Source organism: Suncus etruscus, chromosome 5 (genome assembly GCF_024139225.1).
Source record: "Suncus etruscus isolate mSunEtr1 chromosome 5, mSunEtr1.pri.cur, whole genome shotgun sequence".
Taxonomy (NCBI): Eukaryota; Metazoa; Chordata; class Mammalia; order Eulipotyphla; family Soricidae; genus Suncus; species Suncus etruscus.
This window is the reverse complement of record NC_064852.1, coordinates 94,903,677-94,926,740: the sequence shown is the minus strand read 5'-3', so window position 1 is coordinate 94,926,740 and position 23,064 is coordinate 94,903,677. Positions and strand designations below refer to the sequence as shown.

General features: G+C 37.1%; 1 protein-coding gene across 4 annotated transcripts in view; it reads left to right on the top strand.

Moving 5' to 3' along the window:
- Window positions 1–23,064, top strand: part of DYNC1I2 (dynein cytoplasmic 1 intermediate chain 2) — a 64,478-nt gene that overhangs the window by 27,938 nt on the left and 13,476 nt on the right. For all 4 annotated transcript variants that reach the window (XM_049773416.1, XM_049773417.1, XM_049773415.1 and 1 more), the window contains 9 exons: window positions 2,036–2,151; window positions 14,633–14,722; window positions 14,924–15,086; window positions 15,188–15,287; window positions 15,910–16,035; window positions 17,075–17,221; window positions 17,581–17,694; window positions 17,989–18,122; window positions 19,129–19,273. In XM_049773416.1, the coding sequence (XP_049629373.1) occupies window positions 2,036–2,151; window positions 14,633–14,722; window positions 14,924–15,086; window positions 15,188–15,287; window positions 15,910–16,035; window positions 17,075–17,221; window positions 17,581–17,694; window positions 17,989–18,122; window positions 19,129–19,273 (1,135 nt within the window). The remainder of the gene's footprint in view (window positions 1–2,035; window positions 2,152–14,632; window positions 14,723–14,923; window positions 15,087–15,187; window positions 15,288–15,909; window positions 16,036–17,074; window positions 17,222–17,580; window positions 17,695–17,988; window positions 18,123–19,128; window positions 19,274–23,064) is intronic.

The window sequence follows — 23,064 nt, the reverse complement described above, 5'->3', positions numbered from 1 at the left end:
AAAAATTTAAAGTGCTATTTTTATTATACTTTTTGCACAGGATTTTGAAGATGTTTTATATAAGAAAAATATGTTAGTAGGAATATATATTTTTTTATGTATCAGATATCTTGCTTGATAGTTTGAAACTTCAAGAATGTTTTTATTAGATATCCTTTTAAGACAGCTTCATAATTGACAATTACTTTGGGAATTTAGAAGCAGACTTTGTTTTAGAATTTAGACAGTTGAGGGGCCAGAGAGATAGCACAGCAGTATGGCATTTGCCTTGCAAGCAGCTGACCCAGAACTAACCGTGGTTCAGATCCCGGCATCCCATATGGTCCCCTGTGCCTGCCAGGAGCGATTTCTGAGCAAGAGCCAGGAGTAACCTAAGCACTGCCTGGTGTGGCCCAAAAAACCAAAAAAAAGGAATTTAGACAGTTGAATGCCAGAGCAGTAGCACAGTAGAAAGGTCAGCTACTTGCACACGGCCAACCCAGGTTCGATCTCCAGCATCCATTTGGTCCCCCCAAGCCTACCAAGAGTAATTTCTGAGCACAGAGCCAGGAGTAATCCCTGAGCATCATTGGGTGTGACCCAGGGAAAGAAAAAAAAAATTTAAACAGTTAATGTGATAATCAAGGGGAAAAAATCCCTAAAAATATAAAAAAGGAAAAAAAGAAAGATCCCTTAGATATTTAATAAAACATACTTTTCTCTTAGTACTTTTTCTCAGGCATGACTTTCAACTGATAGTCAAAATATATGTGTATATATATTCCCTCAATTTATAACAGAAATGACTTTAGTAGTTTTATGATAATTGATCTGTATGTAGTGAAGGTCTAAAGTATTTGCACTTTATTTTGTCCATCTATGAGTCAAGACAGTATTAACCATGCAGATATTAGAGATTTTAAATTTCAATTTTTCACTCTCAAAATTTAAGTGAGAGGCCAGAGCGATAGCACAGTAATAGAGCATTTGCCTTTCATATAACTAACCTAGGTTTGTTTCCCGGCATCCCATATGATTCCCTGAGTCTGCTAGGAGTGATTTCTGACAACAGAGCCAGCAGTGATTTCTGAGCGCAGAGCCAGGAGTAACCCCTGAGCACTGCCAGGTATGACCCAAACCACAAAATAAATAAATAAATAAATCTAAGTTGACCATAAGTATCATTTTCTGCAAAAATTAAATAGGAAAAAATTTCAACAAAAAATTATTTTTAATTTAAAAGGCTCTTAATGGCTTAGGGAATGAAGAAGAAATCTAAGATTTATATTCCTGGCTCCTCAAAAAAGTCTAGAAGCATTCCAGCTAAAAATAGTTCTATAGGGGCCAGTGAGGTGGCGCTAGAGGTAAGGCCTTGCAAGCGCTAGTCAAGGAAGGACCGAGGTTCGATCCCCTGGCATTCCATATGGTCCCCCCAAGCCAGGGGCGATTTCTGAGCGCATAGCCAGGAGTAACCCCTGAGCATCAAATGGGTGTGGCCAAAAAAAAAAAAAAGTCTATAATCAATTTTATTCAGCAATCCACTCTGAGATTTTGATCCTCTTAATTCTACTATTGCTCTGCATTTGTTATAAGATGCTAAATTACTTGCTTTTTTTTTTTTTTTTTTTTTTTTTGGTTTTTTGGGCCACACCCATTGGATGCTCAGGGGTTACTCCTGGCTACGCGCTCAGAAATTGCTCCTGGCTTGGGGGGACCATATGGGACACCGGGGGATCGAACCGCGGTCCGTCCTATGCTAGTGCTTGCAAGGCAGACACCTTACCTCTAGCGCCACCTTCCCAGCCCCAGTTACTTGCTTTTTTAAAGTGAAAAGCATCTTGAATGATTCAGAAGTATCTTTTGTTTTTTCTACCTTCTAATCTTTTGTCAGTAAAGTCAATTCATTGTCATCTAAAGTTCTGTAAATAAAGTAGGGATTTAAATTAAACTACAGTTTTGGATACAGCATTAAATTTTTTCTCCCAAATAATATGGTTTATGCAGCTGAAGTATATCATTCGTTATATTTAAAATCATATGTGTTCATTTTATTTAGAAGAGGACCTATTAAACTTGGAATGGCTAAAGTTACACAAGTTGACTTTCCTCCTCGAGAAATTGTAACATATACAAAGGAAACTCAGACTCCAGTTATGGCTCAACCCAAAGAAGGTAAATATCTGACTTTCATAGGAAATCATTAAGTCTCATATTAAAGAAATGGATTCTTTTCTTTTTCTTTTTTCTTTTTTTGTCTTTGTTTTGATAATTTGCGTATTTCCATAGGAAAACATAAAACTAATACTTTAAGGCTTTGGGGAGGGCAACTATAGTTTTAAACTTTTAGAAATAAATAAAAGCATCAACTTAAAATTTTATTGGTTATACATCCTTCAGTATTCATTTTGTCATTTATATAAGCTACCTTAGATGCATAAAACTAAGGTATGTTCTATTTCTGTACCAATGAACATAATTCTTCCTGAAAAGAGAATGTACCCCATAGTAAATAAAATCATGAATTATGCTCCTTATCTTCATTTTTACTTTTTCTTGGTTTCAGTTACCTGTGTTCAATCATGGTCTAAAGAATGATATGCAATTAGATATTTTAAGATGCATATTGACCACATTAGTATAATTTGCATTATGGCATATTGCTATTCTATTTTATTAATGTATTTACCTTTTACCATGCCTAATATATAATTATTATTTTTAATAACTATACATGGGGAAAAGCCATACTATCTGTGATTTCAAGGGCATTTTAGAATGTATCCCCCCCAGGACAAGGTGGAACTCCATTTTTTTATGTAGACATTATTCTAATATGCTGTCATTGTAGCTTGTTTACATTAATGAACAAATTGAGTCTACTGCTTAAACTTCCTCTTCGTTTTATCTTTTCCTGTGATACTATTTTCTTGTGATAATATTTTTCTTTTATTTAAACACTGATTACAAATTTGTTCATGATTGAGTTTCAGTCTTACAGTGTCCTCCACCCATGAACATTTCTCACCATCAATGTCCCAAGTTTCTCTTCCTCCCTCCCCCTTGTGTGCCTCTGGGGCAGGCATTTAACTTCTCTCTGTCTCTGTTTCTCTCTGTCTCTCTCACTCCCTGCCCTCTCTGTCTCTTTTTATTTTAGACATTAGTTTGTACTATTAGTGGAGGGATACTGTGTATATTACATTATCTCTATCCAACACCTAGTTCTTGCTCAAAGTGATCAGTTCCAACTTTCATTGTCATAATCATTTTTATAATTTCTCTGCCCTAATTGTACTGCTCCACTATTTGTGGCAAGCTTCCTACCATAAACTTCCTCTTGTAAGATGGTTCTGCTATGTTGATTATATAGTAGCCTTTGATCTCTCTTTAATTGAGGGAAGTATGTTCAGATCTGAATATTTAGCCTGGAGTTCGTTGGTTCTCAAATCAACCATTTTCTTATATTGGGCCTTAATTTTTTTTAAATTTTATTAGGTAGCTAATAGCTTAATTTGCTAATTTAGCAAATTAATATGAGAATTTTCTTTTCCAAATGAGGCTACTAAGTTTATGTCACTTATACATGAGAGTTTTTTTGGGGGGGGGGTATTTCAGGGAGCACATACAACAATTTTCAGGGATTATTCCTGGCTCTATGCTCAGAAACTACTCCCAGCAGGCTTAGGAACGATATGGTATCCCAGGGATCAATAACGAGTTGGCCATGTGCAAGGCAAATGCGCTAATTGCTATGCTATCACTCTGGCCCCATTACGAGATCTTTAATACAGATCTACAGCTTTTTTTTCTTTTGCTTTTTTTGTTTAGTTTCTGGGGACGCTCAGGGGTTACTCCTGGCTATGCGCTCAGAAATCACTCCTGGCTTGGGGGACCATATGGGATGAGGGTGATCGAACCCCAAACAGCAGTCCATCCTTGGTAAGCGCATGCTAGGCAAATGCCTTCCCACTTACACCACCTCTTCGGCCTCTGGATCTATAGCTTTTTTTTTTTTTTTTTTTGGCTTTTGGGCCACACCCGTTTGACACTCAGGGGTTACTCACTCACACACTCAGGGGTTACTCCTGGCTATGCACTCAGAAATCGCTCCTAGCTTGGGAGGACCATATGGGACGCCGGGGGATCGAACCGCGGTCCATCCTACGCTAGCGCTTGCAAGGCAAATGCCTTGAGCACCACTAGGAGTAATCCTGAATGCAGAGCAAGGAGTTATTTTGAGCACCCACCAAGTGTGCCCCACCCCCAAAAAATATTTGGAAAACTAGGGTAAAATTTTATTCAGTATTTGGGATCTATGGCATAACCAGCAATGCTCACAGGCTGTTTCTGTCAGTGCTCAGGGAACCAGATGTAATACCTATTCCCTCTATACACTTCTCTCTCTATCTCTCACTCTTTTTCTCTCTTCTTTCCCTCTCTTTTTCTCTTTGCTCTCTCTCTCTCTCTCTCTCTCTCATATTTAAGTATTTTTTACTGACCATATACATGTTGATTATTGGTTACTCTTCATTTCTCTTGTTCTTGCTGCTCAGTTGATTGGTACATTTTCAGTGATAACATTTTCCATGTGCAAAATCCTCATCATATCAGAAAAGACCATTGATAGTAAACTTATTTGAGGCATAAGCAACTTTGAAAAGGGAAATGAATATAAGACTTTAACCTATCAGTGTGGACAATGCTATTACAATAGGATTGTAAAATGTCTAAAAAATATTATTCTATTTACTAATGTATTTTTCAAGTTTTATTTTTTCCCGCGCCCGCCTATTTTTCAAGTTTTATAATATCTTTTTGTAGCTGCATACATTACTAGATGTGAACACTCAAAAATTAAGCAAAGGGCGGGGCGGAGAGATAGCACAGCGGTAGGGCATTTGCCTTGCATGCAGAAGGATAGTGGTTCAAATCCTAGCATCCTATATGGTCCCCCCAAGCCTGCCGGGGGCGATTTCTGAGTGTAGAGCCAAGAGTAGCCCCTGAGCACTGCTGCGTGTGACCCAAGAACCAAAAAAAAAAAAAAAATTTTAAGTGAAGGGGCCAGACAATAGTACAACAGGTAGGGTATTTGCTTTGCACACAGCTGTCCAGGTTTTGTTTCCTGGTACTTCATATGGTCCCTAAGCCTCCCAGGAGTGATTTCTGAGTGCAGAGCTAGGAGTAACCTCTGAGCACCACTGGTTGTGGCCCAAACACAAACAAACAAATTTATAAGCAAAATAGCCTAAATGAAGTTACCAGAACTCATTTAAAAATATATTGGTTTTTTCCTTCTCATGATGTAGAATTTGTCTTTAAAATGCACTTCAGATTGTTTGAAATGGGAAGTGTTCTGAAGCTATTTTGGGCAATGCCCATTATACTATAGCTATAATTATAAGTTTGTGAATATTTTAAAAAATAGTGTTTTCTAATTATTTTAGTGTAGTATAACATAGATAACTGGAAAAATACAGAAAGGCTTTAGAGGGAGATATTTTTGATACTTCTATGCAATAGTCGTTTTCTGTTTCATCATACTTTTTTTTTTTCAGAGTATGCATGTGTGTGTGTGTATGTGTGTGTATCCAGATACACAGTTTTAGATTCCACTTGAAAGTTGTTTTTTTGGGCCCGGAGAGATAGCACAGCGGTGTTTGCCTTGCAACCACCTAAGGTGGTTGGTTCGAATCCCGGTGTCCCATATGGTCCCCCGTGCCTGCCAGGAGCTATTTCTGAGCAGACAGCCAGGAGTAACCCCTGGGCACCGCCGGGTGTGGCCCAAAACACCAAAAAAAAAAAAAGTTTTTTTTTTTTTTTTTTCTTTCAGAAATTATCCTGCAAGACTTAAGAGAACCATACAGGATGCCAGGGATCAGAACCCTGGGTGGCCATGTGCACAGCAAATCTGCTGTGTTATCATTCCTACCCCTTGAAAGTTATTCTTTATTTTGTCCTAGGAGCTTAGAGGCCAGTCTCAGTAGCATGTTTCCAACAAGTGGCCCAAGAATAGAGTGCCTCTCAGGCCCTGCTTATGCTGAGAATAACCAGGGTCATCCTGGTGGTACTTGGGGACATTAGGGCTATATGCTCAGTAATGCTTGGGAGGTCATATGGTGCCCTGGAACAAACCTTGGTTGGGCGCACCTGTACCTTAATTTCTTATCTCTAGTCCCAAAATTTGCATTACTGGGAAATTTTGTTTTATTTTAGTGAATTTTGGTCATGTTTTGCTTTTGGGTTACATCTGCAGTACTCAGCACTTACTTGTGACTTTGTATTCAGGAATTACACCTGGAAGGCTTGGGTTACTGTTTGTGATGCAGGTAATTGAATGTAGGGTTAGCTAAGATTCTAAACCAAGTCTAATTCCAACGTGTATTTTCTGTCTCTTGCTGCTTTTGAGACAGCAATTTCATTTTTCTTGTTTGTAAACTATGGTAGGTAATTAAATTTGGGAGTGGAGAGATCGTACAGTAGGTAGGGTTCTTGTGTTGCTTACAGCTGACCCAGGTTCAAGTCCTAATACCACATATGGTCTCCAAGCTCCAAAAGAAGTTATCTCTGAGAACATAGCCAGGTGTTAGACCTTAGCACTATTGCATGTGGCCCAATCCTCCCACCAAAAGAAATTATACTTCAGTACAAACAGTTACAATTGTATAACTAAAACAAAAGTTTTATGGAAGGGCTGGAGAGAGAGCACAGCGGTAGGGTGGTAGGGCGTTTGCCTTGCAAGCTGCCGACCCAGGACCGAAGGTGGTTCGAATCCCGGCATCCCATATGATCCCCCGGGCCTGCCAGGAGCAATTTCTGAGCACAGAGCCAGGAGTAACCCCTGAGCACTGCCGGGTGTGACCAAAAAAAAAACAAAACAAAAAAAATTCGTCGAACAGCACCTTTCTTTTTGTGACTCTATTTCACTTAAAGATGTGGATTATGGGGCTGGAGAGATAGCATGGAGGTAAGGCATTTGCCTTTCATACAGAAGGACGGTGGTTCGAATCCCAGCATCCCATATGGTCCCCTGTGCCTGCCAGGGGCGATTTCTGAGCAGACAGCCAGGAGTAACCAACCCCTGAGCAGTGCCGGGTGTGACCCAAAAACAATAACAACAACAACAAAATGTGGATTACGAGGCACAAAATGTATTTATGCCATTGATTTGAAACTTATCATGATCTAGTTAGCTAATTTATCTGTATCATGACTTTTTTCCTAGAGTGAGAGCCTATTAGTAATGAATAAACTATTTTGATCTTCCATAGTGTTAAATAATTTTCATTGATAAGATGAAGCTAACAAGATAGGTAAAATGAGCCTGAAGGATAATAGTGTGTGAACATCACTTACTGTCCTTTTGCTTTTCCTTTCGTTTCCTTTCACGTTACCGATGTAGATCTAGATTTCTATAATTTTATATATTTATTTGGAGTGGAGGTCCTCAAATGGTATTCAGGAGGCCTGGAGCCCCTATTGTTGAGGGGTTCGGTGCAACGACCCAAGAATGTGATGCTGCTTGGCTCTGTGGTACCAAAGTTTTGGTGGCCTTCAGAATTACACCTGGCCAGTGTTTAGGGGCTTCTAACGTTGCAGCATTGCACCTGGTAATGCTCAGGGAACTGTGTAAAAAGGAAATCAGCCCAGATTTGATTTTGCATACTAGGCATGCACCTTAACAGTTAGTTGTACTATCTCTCAACTCTAAGATTTGTATAGTTTTATAAAAATCTGTATTTTATTTACAAGCAGGCCTGCTAATTAATTATTCCCTGATTCTACACATTTTTGAGTGTTTGCTATATATATATTTGTCATTATACATTTGTCCTTATATATATATATATATAGAGAGAGAGAGAGAGAGAGAGAGAGAGAGAACAATGACAAATAGAGAGAGAAGGACAAATGTATCCTGATACATTGTAAAGACTGTAAAGAGGGGAGCCTCTGAAACTACTTATAAAAGTGATATAATGGTGCTGGAGTGGTGGCGCAAGCAGTAGAGCATTTGCCTTGCACGTGCTAACCTAGGATTGACTGTGGCATCCTATATGATCCCCAAACCAGGAGCAATTTCTGAGCACATAGCCAGGAGTAACCTCCAGGGTCACTAGGTGTGGCCCAAAAACAAATAAACAAACAAAAAAGTGATATCATTTGTTTTCTGTATCATTTACCATTATATTCATGTCTTTTGTTGTTGTTGTTGTTGGTGGTGGTGGTGGTGGTGGTGGTGGTCACACCCGGCAGTGCTCAGGGGATACTCCTGGCTCCATGCTCAGAAATTGCTCCTGGCAGGCACGGGGGACCATATGGGACGCCGGAATTCGAACTGATGACCTTCTGCATGAAAGGCAAACGCCTTACCTCCATGCTATCTCTCCGGCCCCTATTCATGTCTCGGTTCTTACATTGCTTCCTTCATAATTTCTGGAAGATTTAGAAAATGGAAAAGAAAAACACTCTTAAATTAAGGTTTTATATTAAAATACCTGTGCTTAATTATACCCATCTATTGCTTTAATATAGTATTTTTTAGGGGCCGGGAAGGTGGCGCTAGAGGTAAGGTGTCTGCCTTGCAAGCGCTAGAGTAGGACGGACCGGACCGTGGTTCGATCCCCTGGCATCCCATATGGTCCCCCCAAGCCAGGGGCAATTTCTGGGCGCATAGCTCAGGAGTAACCCCTGAGCGTCAAACGGGTGTGGCCCAAAAACCAAAAAAAAAAAATATATATATATAGTATTTTTTAAACTTAACCAGGAGGCTCCTATATAAGAATTAACGAATTCCAAAACTCACCATGAGATGCAGTTGCTGAAATCACACTTTGAGTGTAATAGTAAATTAAACTTGGGTAGGCAGTGTAATCAGTGCAGAAGTTACGTGAGTTATTAGATTGAAGGTAGAGATTGGTCTTAGATTTAATTTTTCCCTTTGGGGGGCAGGGGGTGGGCCACACCCGGTAATGCGCAGGGGTTACTCCTGACTATGTGGTCAGATACTATGTGCTCATATGGGATGCTGGGGGATCAAACCAAGGTCCGTCCTAGACTAGCGCACGCAAGGCAGACGCCTTACCATTGCACCATCGCTCCAGCCCCAATTTTTCCTTTTTTTTTAAAAGAAAGAAATGACTGAATCTGTTCTTTGAGCTACAGTTTTTATTTAGCCTTGATTTTTTTTCTCCGATTCTAGCTATCCTCTTTCTTTCAAGTTTATGGGTTGTTAGTACTGTCTCTGAACTCTGGTGCTTTTCTGTGTTAAAATACTGTCTTACCTACTGGGAATGAAATTGACTGGACCATGTGACCTTAGTCAATTTCTCTCTCTGCAGGTAAAAAGTATCTAATGGCAGGACCATGGTACCCACAGGTCTACTCCAGGAAAAGTTGCTTTCTTTCTTTATCTGAAGTTCTTAACTCTTACAAATGATATTAATTTCTCTTAGCCACTTTTCAGTTTTAGTTTTGCTATTACTATTTTTTAGAAGCAAACTTAAAGGAAGAAGAAATTTCAAGGAAATTATATCATCTAATCAGTTTGTTTATACCTGAAGAAACTGAGTGCCAGATAAGTTAATTGATGAGTTCATGAACACTGTGAGATTCTATTAGGGCAATAACAGTAACCTGGCTTTTAATTTCCAATGAAGTGCTCTTTTCATTCAGACTTCCATTTGCTTATCTGTTTGGGGCTTTGGAATGTTTTTAGTAGCTGATATTTTTTCTTATATACGTTTAACTTTCATAATGCATGAAGAACTTTATGTGCATTGCTCTTCATTTTTTATTCCCAATACAACTTTCCCAAGTACATTCCATTTGTGGACTTTCTAGTTAATATTACCCTTGTCTAAAATAAATTTTATATTTTCATTTTATTTTGGTTTTGGGACCACACCCAACAGTGCTAAGAGCTTACTCTTGCATCACTTTTGGTAGGCTCAAAAGTGATGCTAACAGTGCTACCGGTGATTAAACCTGGGTCAACCACATGCAAGGAATGTGCCCTCCCCACTGTACTATCTCTTCAGCTCCTAAAAAGAATTTTAAATACATTTTTGTTTGTTTGTTTGTTTGTTTGTTTTGGGTCACACCCATCAGCACTCAGGGGTTACTCCTGGCTCTATGCTCAGAAATCGCTCCTGGCAGGCTCAGGGGACCATATGGGATGCCAGGATTCGAACCACCGACCTTCTGCATGAAAGGCAAATATCTTACCTCGATGCTATCTCTTCGACCCCCTAAAAAGAATTTTAAATGAATCAAATATATTGCATATTTAATGAATGAGCTTGAATCTTCAGATTCTGTGAGGCTATAAATATGATTTAAAATTGAAACTTTGTTCTGGGACCAGAGCCATGGTGCAGTGGTAGGGCATTTGCCTTGCACGCAGCTGACCTAGGGCAAACCTAGTTGGATCCCCCAGTGTCCCATATGGTTCCCAAATCCAGGAGCGATTTCTGAGCGCATTGTCAGGAGTAACCTCTGACCATCAAGCCAATAACCAAACAACCCAAAAAAACAAAAAAAGTTTGTTCTTAATTTTTTGTTTTTGTTTTTTCGGGCCACACCCATTTGATGCTCAGGGGTTACTCCTGGCTAAGCACTCAGAAATCGCCCCTGGCTTGGGGGGACCATATGGGACGCCGGGGGATCGAACCGCAGTCCTTCCTTGGCTAGCGCTTGCAAGGCAGACACTTTACCTCTAGCGCCACCTCGCCAGCCCCATGTTCTTAATTTTGATTGAAAGTTTTAATCAGACTTTCTAAAAATTATTACTACAGAAAGATATAAATCTTATGAGATCATAGATGAAAGGGTATCTGTAAATAATGCCAATAACCTAAATAAAATATGAATTTCATATAAAAATCCATGTAAAGTGATAAATTGTGTCAAATGGTATAAAGCACTATTCCTTTCACATTTTCCTCCCAAATTAGCATTACAGCTTATTCATAACAACTTTCCTAAGTAACATTAGTGCAATAAAGCTTGGGTTTGTTTTTCATTTCATAGTTAAAGCACTAATCAGGGAAAATGTCACTCCTTAGGTTTTTCATATTCTTGTATAATACCTTTTGAATTTGTTATTATATTTTTAAAAAATTAAATTGTATCTTTGTGACCCAAAAAGCTTACATACATGTCTCTTAAATGTAATATGACATGCAGAAAACTTACTCTGCAAACTCCTTTCCTTCGACTTAACAAAAGCCACCCATTTTACAGATGATTTAACTTTGATTAACCTACTCCGTTGTAAGAGATTATTCCGACAACTGGAATTTCATTCTTTGGTGTTATTTCTAGGTGCAGCTTAATTTACGAAACAGCTTTTCTTTCCATCTCAGCAAAATACATCACAATTTTGATGTTAACTCAAAGTAAAAATTCACTGGTTCATTAAACCTAGTCTTAGCATTCATTGACAAGAGATTTGTCATTTTAAAAGTAACTGCTACTTTTATGCTTTCTTTACTCCTCAGTTTATAATCTTAGATTCACTGTCAGAGCAAGCATGGAGTTAACCACTTAGCATATTGCAATGAATATTCATCAAAAAATTGGATGTGACATGGCAGCCCTATTTTTTAGCCTTCTTGCTCCGTTGCAATCCTTTTTAGTTTTAAGAAATAGCTTAGCATGTAACACAAACTAGCTTTGAAAATCTTTAGAATTGCAATGTTATTTTTCAGTCGGGTTACTAATCCTTTAGAAACTTTCATATTAGTTTAGACTAAGAAAAGTGTTTCAAATAAGCATTCTCCAGATGTTACTGATACTAGGTTTTTTCCCACATGTTTGACATATAAAATTGTTTAAGACCAACTTTAATAAAAATATCACAGTTGCCATTTTTCAGAAGAGCAGATCATTTTTATGTTCCTTGAAATTTTATTCAGCTCAATTAGTTTTATGAAATAGAGCTTAGTCATCTAACATAGTTATAAAATCCATGTCTAGAAGGAAGTACTGTGTTGGTTCTAAAATGAGGCATGAAAATATGAATTTCAATCATTGCTAACACTTTTTAAAAGTGAAAAATAATCTATATGGTCAAAACACCTGCCTATGCAACAGGCAGATAAAGAACACTGTCTAATATTACTCATCTCCATTTTAAAGTTAAAAATGGAAATGTCTATAAATGAGATTTTTGTTAATATGTAGATTATGAGGTCACTTAGCAGTAAAATACTGACTACATGCATTATGACAGGAATTTGACACCTGTCACTGGAAGTGGTATCAAGAATGCCATATAATGCAACAAAGTTGAGGGAGGAGAATAAGATGTGGATAGGAAGCTGTAATTTATAATTTCCCATGTTCAAGAAAGATGTCTCTAGGGTGAAGTCCCTATTTTTTAATATTTACATACGGTAAGCCCAATTAATAAACACTATTTGAATAATGGCAAAAACCAGAAATATATATAGTCTCAAACTTCATTTTTAATTGAAGTAAATATACTATTTTAAGTCAGTTTTTAAGTTAAATATAATTACACTCTCTTATTACATTACACCTAGGGGTGATTTTATGGTAGAATTTCATGGTACTCTTTGAGTTAGTATAGTACAGAATTGTTATGTTTTCAGATTAATAATCTGTTGTATATGAGAATTCATCTAAAAAGAAGTACTGTCATTCTGTTTCTCTGTGATTATTTTGCCTCCCCCCAAAAAAAAAAAGCTTTCATTTTTTTTAAGTAGTACAAAAGCTATAATTGGCGTGCTTTGTAAGGAAGTGTCAATGTGCGAGAGAGGGGCGATCGCTAAGAATTCTTTTAGGTGTTCTTTCCCCTTTGCACTGCCGCCTCCTCAGCGGGGTCACTGAGATCACTAGCTTTTCTTGAAATGGCCATTTTCACTGGCAGGTGCATTATACCCTGTATTTTCAGATTGTTTTTCCATTCTGAATGTTTGGCAGGTTGATTGCTCTGGCTGCATTGACGGAGAAAGGGCTGACAAATGCAGTTGGGCTGGCTGAAAAGACAGTGATTACTGTTTTCCTTTGTGGCTGATTGAGGCCCTTGAAAGGAAAAATTTTAACCTTCACCATTTGGTTCAAAAGTATGAGCATATATTGAAATCATTCGTGCCATTTATCCTAGTTCTGTAAACTTGTCAGAACGTAAAAATCGCTCAATTTCAAGTAATGTAGGATTGCATACGTCATTATCATTTTGATTAAGTTGGAGGTTGTATCATTGTGTGCATTATACAGTGTCATTTAAAGCTTTCTCTCCTACAGGTACAGTTATATTTTTATTGCTTATACTATGGAGTTAGAAAGATTTTCATAGCTCTCCAAATGTAACACTATGTGTGTGGTTTGGCAGCTGGTGTGGCCTACAAGCTGCATTTTGTTTGCAGGGTAAAGGCTTATCCGTAGGCCTCCTGGAGTGCTGGTAATTGCACCGGCTCGCCATTGGGAAGAGACAGGATTGGAAGCAGTCAAGCGGAAGAATGTTATGCCATCCCATTGCCACCTTGTAGCAGAAAGACACAATCCCAGCAGTGCCATCTGGTTGTTGCTATCTAGTCAGCTGGCCTGGCTGCTGGGACCATGACTTGGCAGCTGGTTCCCATCTTTTACCATTCTTTTGTGTGTGTCGTATGTATGTGTGTATTATAATTTTGAACGTGGGGAAATGACTATAAAGACTAAAATCTCCCTTTTGAATAGGCAGGCTCTCGTTACATCAGAGGTGCTCCACTGCTCATGCCCGCTGCCTTTTTCTTATAGACAGATAACACCTCATTTGTTTAGGCAATAAAAATAAGTATTTTCTTTATAAGAATTCATCTCAGTGTGTAGTGAAACAGCAGTAGCAATGGGTTGTATGTTCTAAACACTTTGAAATAAGTGATTTAATGTTACTTCCTGGTTTGGTGCAATGAGGACATTTAGTAATAAAAAAGAATCATTATAAACACTGACTTCATATTATCTCAATATATATTTTTATCTATTTTAAGAAATATTATTTCCAGGACTTACTGCTTCATCATACTATAGATAATGAGACTTGCATTTAAAATGACAGAATGGAAAATGTGGCCTCATAGCTATTATCTTTAAAATCTGCCTCTCAAATAGCAACCTGAGAGTTAATGTAAGCCGTCTTTGTGCCTTATGAAGACCCATTAGACACTGATGGTTTCAGATCACAAGTAAGCAGCCAGCTCTGTAGGCTATTTTAGACATTTGATTTTTCTTCATCCTGCAGCATTAATGTGTCAGCATGCTACATAAAACTGTGCTGCAGTTGCATGTTCTGTCTGAAATGGTAAATGCTTGTAAGCCTTTAGATTTTTCTTGAGGAATTTGTCCCATTTGCTTATATATTTATTTGTCCCATTTGCTTATATATCTTATTGCAGTTAATGTAGTTATTGATTGTTATCACAATTATCTTATTATTGATGTGTATCACAGATCTGTATAGAAACCAAGAGGTTCCACTTTTTAATTCTATAAATTTTAATTCTATAAAATTCCTATTATTTGTATTTTTTTCTGCCTTTTACTTAAAGAGTTGTGATACCTTCAGAAATATTATCTCAAAAGTTATCAGTTATTTTTGTAAAGGTGATTTTGTTTTATTCTGGGTTGTTTGCTGTTTTTTTTTTTTCAGATGAAGAGGAAGAAGATGATGTTGTAACACCTAAGCCACCTATTGAACCTGAAGAAGAGAAAACTTTAAAGAAAGATGAAGAAAATGATGGTAAAGGCAACTTCTTTATCTTTAAAGGGACACTGTTTCTATTTAGATTTTTTAAATTATCAATATTTCAATGCATGATAAAATACTCTCAAAGAAATGGATCTGGTTGGAAAAGAATGTGGCATTCCTTGATCCAAATTGTGTGAGTTGACATGATTTGACTAACATAAATCAGACTTTAGGAAAACATTTATTTTCTAGCCACTCCTCATGAGCTGACTGAAGAAGAAAAGCAACAAATCTTGCACTGTGAGGAATTTTTAAGTTTCTTTGACCATACTACAAGAATTGTAGAAAGAGCGCTTTCTGAGCAGATTAATATATTTTTTGACTACAGTGGAAGAGATCTGGAAGACAAAGAAGGGTAAAGTTGAATTACTAAAATTAGAACTTTCAGAATGTTTAATTACTTTAAAATTTAGAGTAACAATTTATAACATTGTATCTGGGGTTTGTTTTCTGTAGAGAGATTCAAGCAGGTGCTAAACTATCATTAAATCGACAATTTTTTGATGAACGTTGGTCAAAACATCGTGTTGTTAGCTGTTTGGATTGGTCATCTCAGGTAAATGATAACAACTGAATGCTGTTTACTCATTTTTGATTTATGATTTTCAAGTAATTTTAATTTGATCACTTAGTATAATTAAATCAACATGTCACTTAAAAATTAATGATGGTGGGCCCGGAGAGATAGCACAGCGGCGTTTGCCTTGCAAGCAGCCGATCCAGGACCAAAGGTGGTTGGTTCGAATCCCGATGTCCCATATGGTCCCCCGTGCCTGCCTGGAGCTATTTCTGAGCAGACAGCCAGGAGTAACCCCTGAGCACCGCCGGGTGTGCCCCCCCCCCAAAAAAAAAAGCAAAAAAAAAAAATTTAATGATGGTTTTAATGTTATACTCACTTTGTTCGATGTCAGAAGAAAGGACTGGAAGTACAATATTTAAAAACAAGAATTTGTTTATGGTACAATCCAGTTTTATTAATTTCAGTTGCTTATGAAATTCTTTAGATGAAATTTTATTATCTATTTTAAGTAACTTATTAAAATAATAATTTAAATTTGTGTTAGCATCCCCAATGAGCATAGTTCTAAATATTTTCAGAATAATTTCATAGACAACTAACTATGAATGTAAGAGTTCTGATGCAGAACATTTCTTTCCCGCTTGACTTTTCCATATAGTATCCAGAGTTACTTGTGGCCTCTTATAACAACAATGAAGATGCTCCTCATGAACCTGATGGTGTGGCCCTTGTTTGGAATATGAAATACAAAAAAACTACCCCAGAGTATGTGTTTCACTGCCAGGTAAGATGGCCTTTTAACAGTCTTCCCAAATTTAAGAATTCGTTAATGAATGTAGACAAGTGCCTTTTTTCTTTCCTTGTCAACATAATGATTTCATTGGATTGGCATTTACTAAACCACCTCATATTTGCAAACAGATGTTAACAGAAAACTGAAGACTTTTCAGTTCAACATGATCTGCCTTTTGTAGCTGTTCTGACATTTCTTATAATGTTTAATCACACCTAAACTCCTTTGCAGTTGTGATTTTCTGTTATTATGATTGATTGTATAAAAGGAATCTTTCATAAAATGTCTTTTCTACAGGGAATTTCTCAGGAACTTATTTGCTGAATATACAATTAGACGGTTGGCCCACTGAATTACTTATACATGGCCTGAGGAGTTGGAACTAGATAGTTTTAAGTAGAAACATATGTTTGAAGTAGAAAACAGATGCAGATTTTTTTAAGTGGATTTAGTGGTAGGTTTGAATTTGCAAGCCTTTTGGATTTCATAACTTATCTCTTAATATCATTCTGAAAAAACTGTTAACTGAATTACAACTAGTTTGTATTCTGTTATCAGATTAGTCTTGGTGGCTTGTTGTCTTCTGATTAAATACTGTAACCAAAATAACTGTATTTGCTTCAATAAATTGCTTATATATATTTATGTAAACATTGCATTTGACTTTTAGACTATTCTGAAGTAAATCCTTTTTGCTTCTTAATTTCTTCTTTATTTTGGTTTGGACCACACCTGGCTGTGTTTAAGGATTACTCCTGACTCTGTGTTCAGTGATCACTACTGGTGGTTCTTGGGTAACCATATATTGTGGCCAGGGATAGAACCCTAGATTGTGTGCAAGGCAAGCACCTTACCTGGTGTATTATCTCTCAAGTGTCAGAGCAGTAAATTATTTAGTGAATTTATTAACCTGTTTTTATAATATCCAATATTTCAAGATAAAGGGAAAATGTTTGGGATAATAAATTAATTTTAGTAACTTGTCAGAATTTTCACAGTTGAACTTTATATATAAAAATCTTTCTTGCAGTCAGCTGTGATGTCTGCTACATTTGCAAAATTTCATCCAAATCTGGTTGTTGGTGGCACATATTCGGGTCAAATTGTGCTGTGGGATAACCGTAGTAATAAAAGAACTCCAGTGCAAAGAACTCCATTGTCCGCGGCTGCGCACACAGTAAGTAAAAAAAAAAAAAAAAAAAAGGTTATTTTTATTATATTTCTGTTTTTACCTTCAAATACTTAATGTAGGATCCACCAGCATAGTCTCAATGTGTTTTCTTTGATGTAGAAATTCCTCATTGACCAAGAACAAAGTCCTTTTTGTGTGTGTGTGTATGTTTTTGGAAGTCTGCTTTATATGAGACATCTCTTTTCTGAGATATTTTGGCAATCAACAGAATAGCTTTAGTTTTTAGAAAACCCTTAAGATATCCTGCTTTAATACAAAACAGAATACTAATGTTTATAGAGTAACAATTGCTTCATTATTTGATAAGATAATCTCTGAAGACTTTAATATCTATCTTTTCATAGCATCCTGTATATTGTGTGAATGTTGTTGGTACACAAAATGCTCACAATCTGATTAGCATCTCTACTGACGGGAAAATTTGCTCATGGAGTCTGGACATGCTCTCCCATCCACAGGTAGGTTAAACTTGGAAAACTAAAATAAGAGACACTGTTATTATTTTTAAAAAATTTTTAAACCAAAGTTTTTAATAAACTTTTATAGTTGTATTATTAGTATTATAATAGTTTATTAACCAGTTTATGAGTAAATATATAATTTATACTATAACAAATATAAATGTTATTATATGTTATTTAAACATAATAATCAAGATAAGTTTATATTCTTTGCAAAGCATTTACAACCAGAAATTTTTCTCTAATAATTTCAAGTTACTGAATGATTTCCTCAATTCTTTTTCTGTATAGGATAGTATGGAATTGGTTCATAAACAGTCAAAGGCAGTAGCTGTAACATCTATGTCCTTCCCTGTTGGAGATGTCAACAACTTTGTTGTTGGGAGTGAAGAAGGTTCTGTATATACAGCATGTCGTCATGGCAGGTAAATCTGAACTGGAAGTTACAGTTACTGTTAATTCTTCCACAGGGTCAGAGAGATAAGACAGAACTACTGACCAGAGACATATATCTTGCATGTGCTGACCCTGGAACACTCTCTCAGTGCCATGAAGAGTAACTCCTGAGCACTGCTGGACATGATTCAAACACAAAACAAAATAAAACAATCATTTTTCCTCAAGTTATATCATTAAAAAATTACCCTTGTAGAAATCTTTCCTAGAGCCACTTACTCTCTGTGATAAATTTGAGTTTGAATATTTAAAATTCAATACATAAGTATTCTTTTAAATAAAGGATTATTTAGATTATGATGTGCTCTTCACTTCAAAGGTTATATATGTTAGATTTTTTTATGTCAGTGGGCTCATAAAAGTTAGTGGTAGGAACTAAAATACAGCAATTACAAATATGTACCTATACTACATTCTGGTATATAAATTATAAATAAAATCTTTAGCTATTATTCCATTCCAATTTATATATACTTAGTTCATCTTACTGATAATTGTACAGTAATGTCATGTACACATTTAAATTGACTGGTATTTTTCCTGCTGTTCAATCTATTTTGAAATTGTCTAGCTGTACCTTATCAATGGCTTCCTTAAAAAAAAATTGAGTGACCAGATGTCATCTCGAATACATAGCTTTTACTTCAAAGCTTTTGATTTAAAAGTAGCCTAGATTTCTCTCTTATATCTAGTCTTTATTTGGCTTTGTTCCTCAACCACAGATATTAGACTTTTGAACTCTGTTGTCAACAGCATGATCTTTATGGTTTGAAAATATTCTTCTTCTTAGTGCATTAGCAGTGTTGTCATATCTAGATAGAGAGGTCTACTAAACATAATTTATTCTTATGTGTTATAAGCTAAGTTAAGTTTGTTGAAATTATTTCAAAATCTGATACATAAACCTATAATAAAGTATATTTATTTGTTCTACTTACAAGAGATTTCCCTAACATTTTAACTTTTATGTCATAGCAAAGCTGGAATCAGTGAGATGTTTGAGGGACACCAAGGACCAATCACTGGGATCCATTGTCATGCAGCTGTTGGTGCAGTTGACTTTTCACACCTTTTTGTCACTTCATCATTCGACTGGACAGTAAAACTTTGGACTACTAAGGTATCTCAAAATAGGTGTTTGCTCCTTTGCTCCAGTTTCTGACACAAGGTGGTGCTCTAATACTGTGTAGAATAGATGAAGTGCTTTCTCATAACCAAAAAAAAAATGCACTGACAGACCAAAGGATAAAAAGTTACAAAGGACAGGAAAGATATTAGAAGACTTGAGGCAGTTGCCTTGCATGCAGCTAACCCCAGTTTGGACCCTGACACTGCATACAATCCCTTGAGCACCCTGGTCTTACCGAATCTCTATCCCCACCCCCAAAGGTACACAGAACATGATAGAGTTACCAGATATGGTTTTAATATAAACATGCTGACAAATAGGTTAACCCCACAAATAAACAAAGACTAGTCTTCCCTCCACTTCAGATTTTTAAAGTACAGAACATTTTTACCCTGAACTAAGTTATAGTGGGTGTGTACAGAATCTGAATATCTCACATAGCACCTCACATAATACATAATCACAGAAAATGTAAGTTGACTCTTGAAAAGCTTCAGTTATTGAAAAATTCACATTAGAACTGGAGAGATGACACAGTAGTAGGGTGTTTGCTTTGCAAGCAACAAACCCAGGATCAATGGTGGTTCAAATCCCAGCATCCCATATAGTCCCCTGTGCCTGCCAGGAGCAATTTCTGAGCACATAGCTAGGAGTAAACCCTGAGCACTGCTGGATGTGGCCCAAAAACCAAAGAAAATAAAAAGAAAAATCCACATTATACATTGCTTCCAAAGCCTCAAATAATTCCAGGTAAATATGACTTAACTCCCGACCCAGGTTTGATCCCCAGCATCCTGTATGGTTTCCCAAATCTGCCAGGAGTAACCCCTGAGTGCTACCTGGTGGGCTCAAAAACAGAAAAACAAAATATGACCTCATTATTATAACCTTTGAAAGTTAATCTCAAAGCAAATCCTAGAGGTTATAACTTACTGTGTTTTATGATGATAGATAGACCTTATAGTTTCATTTGATCCCATGTTACAGTCAAACCACCTTGACTTTGCTGTCTACTTTTTCTGTAGTATTGCATAGTCACAACTGCATAATCAGAACAACAGAAATTCTGCTTAAATTGATTTGCAAGCTTTATTTTTTCACATCTTATTCTGAATTTTGATCTTTTGAATTCACAGTAAGACAAACTTTAGAGACCTTATTTGTTTTTTTCAATGTCTTTGAGAAAATTAAGTAGTTTAAGAAAGTTCTTTGCTACATGTATTCATTTACCAAATACTTGACAGAAATCTGGGGTGAATTCGCTATTTGTGTTCTTTTTTTTTTAATGCTTTCTTCTACTGTCAAGTTGTCTCTAAAAGTTGCCCTTTAAGGGGCTGTAGCAATTGTATAGTAGATAAGGTGCCTGACTTGCATACCCTGATCTGGTATCCCATTTGGTTCCCCAAGTCCACCAGAACTAATTTCTGAGCACACAACCAGGAATAACCCCTAACATCACTAGGTGTAGACCAAAAACCAATGGTTTGTTATATTATCAGAGATTTTATTTTGAGGGGAGGGCCATACCTGAAATTTCTCAGGGGTTTCTCCTGGCTCTGCACTCAGAAATTACTCCTGGCAGGCTCAGGGGACCATATGGGATTCCAGGGATTGAACCCGAATCTGTCCCAGGTCAGCAGCTTGCAAAGCAGATGCCCTACCACTGTGCTATCACTCTGGCCCTATTATCAAAGATTTTTTTAAAGCACCTGCCTAAAGTCTAAAGACAGGAACAGAAAAGTTCATAGCATATCTAGCATGTAATAGGCACTTAACTATGTTCAGTTTCTTCTCATCCCTTTCCCGGGGATCAGATAGTGCCTGAATATATTTAAACTTGTGGTCTAGTTAATAAAATTAAAATGGGCTGGAGCGATAGCACAGTGATTAGGGTGTTTGCATTGCAAATGGCCAACCTAGGCATCCCATATGGCACCCCGGGCCTGCTAGGAGTAACTTCTGAGCACAGAGCAAGAAGTAGCATCACCAGGTGTGTCACAGAAAGAAAAATTAAAACAAGATGAGCATTGGATAGATAAAAAGATGAAGCCAACTATTACTCGAGGCTATAGCCAGACATGTAACTGGATAGATTTTTTAAAACACAAATGGAGGGCCAGAGCAATAGCACAGCAGTAGGGCATTTGCCTTGCACATGACCAACCTGTGATAGGGCTGGTTCAATTCCCAGTATCACATATAGTCCCCTGTGCCTTCCAGTAGCGATTTCTGAGTGCAGAGCCAGGAGTAACCTTTGAGTGCCACCAGATGTGGCCCAAAAAAAACAAAGAAAAAAAAACAACAAAAATGCCTTTTTTTTTTTTTTTTTTTTTTGAGGAATGAGGTGGGGGGTATTGGGGATGAGACAGGGTCATGCATTCTGCTCTTGAACTAGATTCTAGGCTCCTCTTTCATATTTACAAATAACACTGAAACTTGTGAGAATTAATTTGCCAGGATATGAATCAGCATTTGGTTAAAAACTAAGAAAATTAATAATTCTTTATGTATGTGTGTGCAATTAATGCCATACAAGATGCACAAATAGTATTTTTAAAACTATAGTCTTAGACTACAATATATTTTTACATTTTCATGAAATTAAGGCAGAAATATGAGCAAAGCATTAAACTGAAATTTAAAAGCAGAATTCTTAGTGGAAAGAACTATGTAGAAACCGGTGGGATAGTATATAGGAGTTTAGGCATCTGTATATTTTACATTTAGCCAACTCCAGACTGATCAAGGCACCACATGATCTTCTGAACATCAGTAGGTGCAGTCCTAGAAGCTCCTGAGCACCTCTAGGGTGGCTTAGATAATCCCTAGCTCTGCAGGCCTCAAGCAGCACCTCATCCTCAGGCCCTCACAATCAACTTACCAGCCCAGTTTGCTGCAGGGGCCTTCTCTCCCCCACCAAGAAAATAAACAGCAGCACATGGAAGATTCTGAGAATTTATTTCCTATTTTTATAAGAAAAGTATGTGGACCAAAGAAAGTATGGTTTAAGACACTTGCCTTTTATGCAATCAACTTTAATTTGATCCCTGATACCTTATATGTCCCCAAACACTGCCAGAAATGATTCTTGAGTTTAGAGCCAGGAGGCTCTAAGCACCACCAGGTCTAGCTCAAAACCCAAAAAGAAAAAAGTGTGGGAGCAGTGGATGTTGCTGAAATGCTCTGCTAGCACATGCCTCACGTGTGTGAGACTATGGGTTTGAGTGCCACCATGGCATGGCCCACTGAGTACTGATTTCTGAATGCTGTCATCTTCCTAGTCCTTCAGCTAGACAGGAGACTTTATATCTTCATGAAAATTGTCACACAACTTTCTTCTCTTTGTAATTGAAAAGAATCTTTAATCTTTTGTGGATTTATTCTTATTTTTAATATCTGAGAGCATTATTTTGCCTGTCTTCTTTTATCTTTTGAAGTACCAGAATTTACCATATTATTAGTTATACTTTTCATGCATTTTATTCCAGTAATTCAACCCGTTACCAAAGATATTGTGTGTGGCCTCCGCAAGGTCCCAAGAGCACCTTCCTCCCATAAAATTTCAAATCTGGGGCCAAAGAGATAGTATATGCAGCTGACCTGTTCAATTCTGGCTCTTCATATATCTCTTCCAGCCTACCAGGAGTGATCTCTGAGTGCAGTTAGGAATAAGCCCCAAGCATAGCTGGTTGCAGCCTAAAAACAAACAAAAAAGTTTGATATCTTTGTATCCAACAGAACAAATTGTTTTCTGGATCATCGAGACAGTAAAGCAGGTAGGG